Source organism: Dysidea avara, chromosome 6, assembly GCF_963678975.1.
Source record: "Dysidea avara chromosome 6, odDysAvar1.4, whole genome shotgun sequence".
NCBI lineage: Eukaryota > Metazoa > Porifera > Demospongiae > Dictyoceratida > Dysideidae > Dysidea > Dysidea avara.
The window spans coordinates 26,821,400-26,831,235 of NC_089277.1; the positions used below are offsets into that span (position 1 = coordinate 26,821,400).

General features: G+C 35.6%; 1 protein-coding gene and 1 long non-coding RNA gene across 3 annotated transcripts; one reads left to right on the forward strand and one right to left on the reverse strand.

Moving 5' to 3' along the window:
• Nucleotides 1-1,336: 1,336 nt before the first annotated feature.
• On the reverse strand, nt 1,337-5,157 carry LOC136258697 (uncharacterized). Of its 2 annotated transcripts, none has more exons than XR_010702925.1 (5): nt 5,079-5,157; nt 4,898-4,986; nt 2,067-2,233; nt 1,826-1,910; nt 1,337-1,644 (listed from the first exon to the last, which is right to left on the reverse strand). It is a non-coding gene; the product is annotated as an uncharacterized lncRNA (long non-coding RNA). The 2 variants fall into 2 exon arrangements; XR_010702924.1 differs by having other exon boundaries at nt 2,039-2,233.
• On the forward strand, nt 5,149-9,067 carry LOC136258696 (tripartite motif-containing protein 2-like). Its single transcript, XM_066052041.1, has 2 exons — nt 5,149-5,252; nt 6,655-9,067. Exon 2 carries the CDS (start codon nt 6,676-6,678, stop codon nt 8,722-8,724), a length of 2,049 nt encoding a protein of 682 aa, XP_065908113.1. The 5' UTR covers nt 5,149-5,252; nt 6,655-6,675; the 3' UTR covers nt 8,725-9,067.
• Nucleotides 9,068-9,836: the final 769 nt, after the last annotated feature.

The window sequence follows — 9,836 nt, forward strand, 5'->3', positions numbered from 1 at the left end:
AATCTGAAAGCAATTTTGACTAAATCTAAAACTCTAAAGTTTCAGTAGTATAGGTTGAGCATGTATAACCATTTAAACATGAAGTCTGAGGGAACACTAAAGTTTTGATAAGAAAGTAGATCGTGCACAACTATTTAAACATACTTCTCCAGGGTGCTACATACATCAATAAGTTCTAACAAGTGAGAAAACAATAACAACATCAAAGACTGATGGTAACTTCATCTAAATTACAGTAGAAGTTGGCATGTATACTGATCCACCAGTGTATTGAAGCTTTGAGAAACTTGGCAAGCAAATACATTTCAGCAGGCTTTATAGTTGACAGTCTGATTCACATATGTGGATACAATAAAAGCTAAAGATTTTACTTTACATTATTGGTGAGTGTACTTGCATCACTACAGATACTGAATATATATTTACCTACAATAGGCACTACATGTACACTGTTTTAGAATTTATCCATCTGTTAGTGTGTATATTATGAACAACTTTAGCAAGAGGTAAAACAGTTTTTTAAGGAGGGACAAAGTCAATTCCAGTACCCCCCATCCCTAAAAAAAACCTGCCAATGAGGCTGACCCCACTAGTTCTAATAAAGAACTTACATTGGTGTTAAAAAGAAACGGGTTAACACAGGTACATATGTATGATACAAGTCCTAGACAATAGTTTTTGCCTACATGTCAAATCATACAATGTATGCAGGATGTTACAACTCACAACCACTAACATACACAGACTCTACCACCAACTACTTGCTGGTCTACTCCAGTGAGCAAAATTAGGGAGTTGTATTAACTAGATAACAACAGCAGGCCTTTCGTGTGGCCTTTATTTAAAGTACACATTCACCATGTTTGTGATATGGCTGTTCTATACCATATGCGTATTTTGTACCGTACGCGTATGGTATGTACCATACGCGTATGGTACGTACCATACGCGTACAGTACGATTTTCCGTACCATACGCGTACGGTATAGACATACGCGTATGGTACATACCATATGCGTATTATGCCTTTTCTCTAGCCTTGCCATCACCTAGCTACAATGGGCTGTCCTTACAAGCATTCAGTTCTAGCTGAGCAAACTTAGAACTCAACACAATAATCTGCTTACTACTGAGCTGTGACTATAAATTTATTCATCAGCACATGCACACATGCATTTTATCCTTGCCGTGCCCATGCAATACCCACTATAGTCCTATACTAATGTACTTAAATCTTATGTCACTTTGTCTGCAGAACTTTACATAAATGGTACTGTGCATGTATGCCACTTTATACAGTAGCTGTCAGAAGCATACAGATGGTCTTATAATATACTCAATTATAAGTGTGGATAACTGACAATTTACAACAGAATTGGGTAAATAAGCAAGGAGAGCAATTACAACATGCATGGTAGCTAGTAAGTTCTAACTGAATTATACATAATTATACTGCTTGTGCAAAGCTAATAACTGACTGGAAAAATGAACTTCGTAAATGTCATCAGTTGTGCAACATGGCTCCTCACTGTATTTGCATTTTTATATACTATGTACACTCTTCTTCTTTTGAGGATCCAATTTCTTGTTTACGTACTTTTCTTGTTTATGCATACTGTAAATAGTATATTCATCACACTGGACCTACAGCACAAATTAATGTGGATGTTGTTAACTTTAAAGAGTACATTCAGATAAGAATAGCTAAACACATTGTCTTCCCATGCAGTAAGTAGCGAGTAGCTATACAACGCACTTAACAATTAAACAATGCTACTTAATATACATTCATTACTGAACTATACATTAGAACTCATAAACTCACCATAAAATCTCTGCCATGTTATGTTTTCCTACTTCATCTCAGCAGGCAATGCACATGCCTCATTCAATAGCAAAGATTCAGCGAACTACAGTTTAAAAAAATTTATTGCACAATTAATTACTATGCGCATCAGTCTTAGAGTATAGCATGTCTAATATTGCTATAAGCTACAGCCATGCAGATTTACATTAATTAGCAAACTAAAAACATTACTTTCTCTACAGTTATATCTCTTTGCTACCTCCCTCAATGTTATTGTATCAGCATTCTCCAGGTCTTCCTCTGTTTGAGCAATCATTATACATTGTACTTCTCGAGCTCATCTGATTAAAATTGTCTGCTCAACTGTGACACACCTTTAGTGCCACCAGGCATAAATATCCATTTTTAAGTGGAAGCTATAGTGTACTAACAAATTAAAAGTAAACAATAGATTATATGTAGCAACAATAGAATAAAATATTTAATGAAATAATATAATATATGCCTGAAAAAATTGGCTCCATTTGCCAATGGATGCAAATTATTTAATATGGTTGCTATGTTGTAACCAATCAGAATGTAATATATGGATAATTATATCAAAATCTTATGTTTATATTTAGCTACAATGCTACCTCTACTGGCTTAGCGTTTATATCACTATGCATTCCAGTTATATTCATTGAAAAATTGTGAATATCAATATGCTGGCACAATTCTACAGCCTAAAAGAAATCAATGTCTTTTGTCCTAAATAATGCTTTAGAGATCAAACTTCAAATTTCAGTTTCTGAGTAAGACAAGGAGCATACCGCTCTTGTTTTATGTTGAAGGGATAATTGGGCACCTTTAAACCCAAACACATTTTTACAAAGTTCATATATACAAGTATAGAGAAACCCCTAGTAGAGTTTTGGGTAATATCGCTCTATATAGCTTTTAATTATTGTACTAATCTTTGACTATCTTCAGGAGTATTTGTAAACACATAAATATTATGTGTGGGTATTGTTCTAATTGTAGGGAAGTGTAGGCAGACCATTTATAGGCAAAACAGACTACTGTATATAATATTATTAATCAATAACTGAAAGTACACAATAACAACTAACTCTTACAACTACAGTACACAATATCAATATTACAGGTATGCATAAATTACATTATATTACATCATGTCACATCATTACATTACATCATTAACTCTTTTACAGATATGAAGGAGGAGTAGCATTTGTAATAATGGCCTAGTTTTTGAATTTTCATTGTATCAACAATGGATCATGAATCCAATAAGAAGCAATATATGAGTAGCAATTGCAGCCACAATGTACTGTGTGGAAGAAGAAACAAAAATTAAAATTTACCATACAGTGTGTGCAGTTGCTATGCAACAGCTAGATAATTTGTGACCGGATTTGCAAAAAGGTACCTTTTTCACAGACAAAATTTGACCCATGTATATTTTGAACTTCAGGGTTTCGTAAGTTTTTGAACATATACCTTATAATTGCCTGTATGTAATTATCCATGAGTGTACAGTAGCTACTAGTATCTATCTGCATTTTGATACTAAGAGCAAGTTTATCAGTGTAAGGAGTCAAGTGTTACGCCATTTTGTTTGCTGGTATGTAAAATGTGTGGAAAAGGTACCTTTTCACAAATCTGGTCATTCTAACTCAACTATTCTAAAGAACATATACAGTATACCAGCTTGTGTACTTTCAAATCAATTACACTGTGGATAAATGAAGTCATTTATTATAGAAATGCAAGATGGAAATCCATGACAAATAAGGCAGTAGACAGCAGGACGAGGCAATAAATCAATATGTACAAAAGTCAGTAGACATCAAGAAAATAATCCACAGGTGCTTACATAAACCATCATAATTATATGGGTGATGGCTCTATTGCATGTATTTTGTGGAACTGTCAGATGCTTTGATGAAATGAAATGTTAAACAAACAACGAGATACATTGTTATAGCTAGATATACACCAATGACTACGTATAAATCAAGACATATTATATTTAATCCCCTTCCTTTGATTATACTTTTCAGACTTATACTGTATGCAGCTAGGTGTTATCATGTTTTTTGTAAAGCTTCCAACCCAGATGATTGACCTTTATTAGTTTTGACAATGTAGAATTTCATCAGATCCTACCAGATCAGCAGGACTTAACACAATTCAAGACTGGATCTGCCAACACTGTGATGAATTCATGATTGGTTTTATCATATATTGTCCTAAATTAAGATGTCATGTCAGTTTCATCACTTATATATAGTCATGCGAGATATCATGTTATTCTTTTATTTTAAGGAATGCTTTATTTTAAATAGGTTTGCATCATGCGGTAAAGTAAATTATATCTTAATCGCAGTAATCAGATCAACTTACCCTGCCATTCACTAGAATTGACACATATAAATTCAGCTTCTTTCCTTCCACTGCTATGTGGAACAACTTGCAACCAGAGACTTTTGAAGCTTCATCTATCACCGTGTTTAACAACCTTCTTATAAATGAACTGTAAAATTGTAATTAGTTAGCTGTAGCTATATATTTTGATTTGAATATTGCATTTATACTCGCTGTGCGAGGTCTTGCAATTATATAATAATAATAAAATAATATATGATTGCTCTATTAGAGTATCTCGATCTTCACTGAATAGAAAGACTAGCTCCTCCCCCCTCCCTCTTTCCCGAACAGCAGAGTGCCATCAGGCGTAGTCAATAGGTACGGCAGTGCAAAAACCTTCTGCTTGATATTATACGCATACCAGGTTAGCTATACTCAGATGGTACGATTTTCCGTACCATACGTGTATGGTTGTACCGTACGCGTATACGCATATGGTACAAAATACGCATATGGTATAGAACATGGCTACTAATTAAGAGGTGGTAAGATTTCACTGTAACCAAAGGCAATACACACATATAATGATATACGACAACAACATTGTCCTGGTTTCACAGCTGTCTTACTCAAGGAAATAACACCCAGGCTGAGCATTGAACCTGCAACCCAGGCCGATGCCCTAACCCCTGGCTGTTCATTATACCATGCACTCACTTTTGTTGTAAGTATTCTTTTTATCCAACATCAAATTTTGAAACAGCTAGCTACTGGACTGAAGTAGTGACATCCCAGCATTCTCCAGCCTGGAAATATTCAAAAGTAAACTGAACATGTAACTTACGTAATTATTTTGTTGCTCTTCGTACAATATATCTAGCTACTATTTTAAAATTACCTATTGAAGATTCCACCCCAGCTCTACTGCACAACGCAATGAAAATTGATGGGCTTTGTTTAGAGTGAGGGTGTGTTTGTTTAGCAATGATTGTGGTATTTCCTTACAAATATTTGCAGTTTCCAAGCGACTTTTGAGCAAAAACCGGTTCAGACTTGTTTGAGTCACAAGCTAGTAAGCATTTTGTAGTGTGTGATAGCGTTTTTGTGCTAAGCTGAATGCATAGATTTATAAACCCCTGGGGTTTATAAATCTATGCCTGAATGTATCTTGTGTGGTGTAAGTTGAAGTTTTTCAATTTCTTTTGTTGACTCGTGTTCCAAGGGGTGTGGCACGTTATTCACATTACAATTGAGATATTTCTTATTTTAATGCTGGAATCCTACTTCAGTAATTTTAATTGCACTTTCAGAACTCGTCACAGAATGTTCCGTATAGTAAGGTTGGCAATGGAAAAAATCAACTTCTATAGTTTCTCCTCCATCTCTGGGTGATCAATCCTACCCAAGTATACATCAAAATCATAGGGTAATAATACGGTGATTCCTCTTGCTTTGTCTGTAGCGCGCATTTAATTTTTCGCGATTTTTCAGGTTTTTAAATAAAAATGGGCATCAGCGAAGCTGCTTAGAACGCTTGAATGTTTCCATGAATGGTACATTACATGGTGGTCACTATGCTATAGAAAACAGATGTGTATTCTTGGTGAAACAGATGCTGCGAGTTTCTAAATCATAGCGTGAGAGAGGGCTATCAGTTTGCGTTGGCACGCAAACACTGTGAATCTCCACTTAATAAGGTCCAAAAAGGTTCCTGGGAGTTAGTAAACCAACCTTGGACTTCATTAAGTGAGTTTCAGTTGGTTTATTTTTCATTGCAGACCTGTCAAGCGCCGTTTTAGCAAAAATTGAAGTACAGCGAATCACTTTTTAAACAAGTGTATTTTATAGAGCACCTCACCCAATAACCTAAAATAGTAATGGACAACATTCAAGATGTTCCTGCCCATTTTTATGAAAATGAGCCGGAATCCGTCAAAATTTACGACACGGCTAAATCCCAAATGGAAGGCATTTGGTCGCTATCAAACCCACTATTTAAAACTAGACCATTGGTAGACTCCATCCCCTGAGTTACAAGTTAATCGCAAAGAGGGTCGATTTTTTCATTGCCAACCCTACGTATAGTCACACCCACGTGACATTGAAAGCACTAGTTCCATCTAGACACTTAATACATTGTGTTTTACTGCCTATCGAGGTGCAAAAAATGTTTTCTGTACTGTAAAATGATAGCCAGTCTTACCAGCATCAAAACATGTTGATAACAGTGAGTTATGTTGAAGTGGAAGAATAAAAAGTGATGCAGGTGGGGGATGAGAAACGGTTGTCTGGTATTTATACAATTCAGTATATAACTTCTGTACACTAACTGTGCATCTAGTGAGCATATCAGTTACTGTTTAAAATACATAATTTACCATAGCTATTTGTTGCTTTAAACTTCGGGACTGCTACTTGATGTATTTCAATGACTACACTACACAGTGTTATTACATCCTTTACTTGTAATGTAGGTACAACAATCACTGACTACAATGGCTGATAAACAGGAGACTAACAAGAACACTGCTAACAACCTGAGCTGTTCTCTTTGTGCTAAATTTGTTAAGATCCTGAGACACAAATCAGATGATGACACTGATGATGAAACAGAAGTGAAGTGTGATGATTGTGGTAGTGATGACCCAGTTGTGGCTCTGTGTATCAACTGTACCTTATGTCTGTGTGAAGACTGCAACAAGTGTCACAGGAAGAAGAACAAGACACATGATGTTGTTCAGCTGAATGAAGCATGTCTCCCTATGGCAACTGGTGGTGCAGGTGTCCAGCCTAAAGAGAAGGTTCCTAACTGTACCAAACATCCTAAAAATGAACTAGAATACTATTGTCAAAATTGTCAAAATTTAATCTGCCTGTCTTGTTCAGTAAAGGAACATGTTGAACACGCACATGATATTGTGAAGATAGCAGCCACCAAACACCGAAATTCACTGGTTAAAGTAATTGATTCAGTTGAGGAGATGTGTGAAAATCTGTCCAAAGCTGAGAAGAACATAATCAGTATGAAGGACAACATACAAAGACAAGTCAAACAAATTGACAAAATCATTGACGAACATTATGCTGAGCAACTTACTAAGTTAAATAAACATCATCTACAACTCAAAAAACAACTACAAGATGAATTGTCACAGAAGGAGGAAGCAGTGACCACACAACTGGAAGGCATAAAATCAGTACAAGTTCAACTGGCAAAGATGAAGAAACAACGTGAAGCTCTTGAGAAGATTCCTGACCTCAAGGTGTTATCCAAAAAGAAAGAAGATATAGAGAAAAGCATGAAGGAGGTTAGTGACAAGTACAAAACACTGAACACTCTACCTGTTGAAACTGACTCAATTAAATTTGTACCTGTCGCCAATCCTAATATACTGCTAGGTCAGCTGTTTACTTCTGCACATCCACATACTTCAGAAGTGGTTGATCTTCCTCATAGCATAGGTTATAACACCAAGGTAGATTTCACCATCCAAACACGCAATTGTAAGGGTGAAAAGTGCACAAAGGGAGGTCATCACATATCGGTAGAGTTAAAATCAGTTACAGGCAATGTCACCATTGGGGAGGTGAAGGATAACAAGGATGGTAGTTATGTGGCTTCTTTTGTAGCTGGAGAAGTTGGAGATGCTAAATTGTCTGTGTCCATAAATGGGCAGCAAATTAGGGGAAGTCCATACAGCATCGTTGTGGGTAGGAATTACCAAGGAATCAATATGCCTGATGCCATAGTAAATGATAATGGTAGCATGAGGTCGCCCCGTTACATTGCATTTGGTAAGGATGGCATGTGGGTAGTGGCTGATGACTCCAACCATTGTGTGTACATATTTAATGGTCAGGATGAATTAGTGAAAAAGTTTGGCAATAATGGTAGCAGCAGTGGCCAGTTCAGTAGTCCTCGTGGTGTTGCTTTTGATAGTGACAATCGCTTTTACATCGTTGATGGTGGGAACAAGAGAGTACAGAAGTTCAGTATCAATGGTAATTACCTACTACAGTTTGGTAACGATGGTGATGGTAAGCTCAGTGGGCCATGTGGTATCACAACACACAACAACAAAGTATATGTTGCTGATTATGGTAAGAAACATATTGCAGTGTTCCAAACTAATGGTCAATTCTGCACCTCTTTTGGTTCTGAACACTTGTGGGGTCCCTATGATGTAGCAGTTAACACAAATAATCAGTTGCTTGTTGTTGATTGGAGTAAACACTGTGTAGCCACTTTTACTCTTGATGGTCATTATGTAGGCAAATTTGGTACGCAAGGATCTGGTAGGGGTCAACTTAGTAGTCCATGTGCTCTCGCCATTGATATTAATGGGTTTATCTTAGTAACTGAATATAGAAATTATCGAGTATCAATCTTTGACAAGTCTGGAAACTACATCGATTGCTTTGGTTCCAATGGATCTAATGCTGGCCAGTTTAGTTATCCTTGGGGTATAGCTCTTAGTCCTAATGGTAGCATCTATGTTAGTGACTCTAGTAACAAAAGGGTTCAAATCTTTTCCAACTACTGACATCTAACACTTTTATTATTTCACACAACTGACTACTAATTCTATACACTATTACTGTACACACATTATTGTGACATGTGTATACACACACTTTATTAATTTTTGTACTTGACTATAGCTATACCATTGTAATATCTACTAGCACTGTAACTACTAACTTGTATCAATCAACTGTTGTATAAGAGTTAACAATATTTTTAAAGAATAATTTTTTTGTAAATCACACATATACACATCTTGTACACATAATAAAACAATACATTTCTGTACTCGTAATATTTCTATTATACACACACACAGCATCATTATTGTTATATAGTTAACAAAAGGTTGTTGTTTTTTATTTGAACTATGTAATAAAGTACAAGTGTAGGTGTGTTTTGATAATGAGGAAAAAGAGAAGGGTGCATGGGGGCAAACTTTAATCATTCAAAACTATTTTATATATATAAATTTAATTTGGTCTGCAATTCCTACAGCATGCAAGTAATAGGGATCATAGAACAAGTAGGGAAACAAGGGAGGTCATGATCACCTGTACAACTACAGATATACCAGTGAACATTTAATCCCTAATTGAGCATATGCCCAGGGATTAAAATAATGTCTGCTATTATTATACCTATGGTTTATTCTATTCTTAAATGGGTAGGAATTAACTTAATACTGTGTTTCAGAAACTAAAAACTCTGTATCAAATTCAAATGCACTCATCAGGGTGATTTTCCAAAATACGGTCATATTGTATGTGTATAATAATTGACTAATTGTATCATGCAATACTTTTAAATTGTTGTCAATTCTCTTTATCTCAGTCAGTACAACTTTTTACCCAAAAATGTGGGAATGTATACTAGCTACACAAGACTGTAGTCTCTTGAGCCTGTCTGACACTGCAGACCTTGGAAGACTCAGATATTCCAAAAGCAGTACTGATTAATTTTTTTGTAATAGGGAATATCAACACAGGTTACGGTAAGTCATTTATTGTATGCATGTAATTTTTCATTGGTATTAATATTGTTGTAATTAATCTGTTAGTTGCAATTGTAAATGGAATATTTCTAACTGTAACTGAAACTATTATCTAATCCAAAACAGCCAAGCTGTAA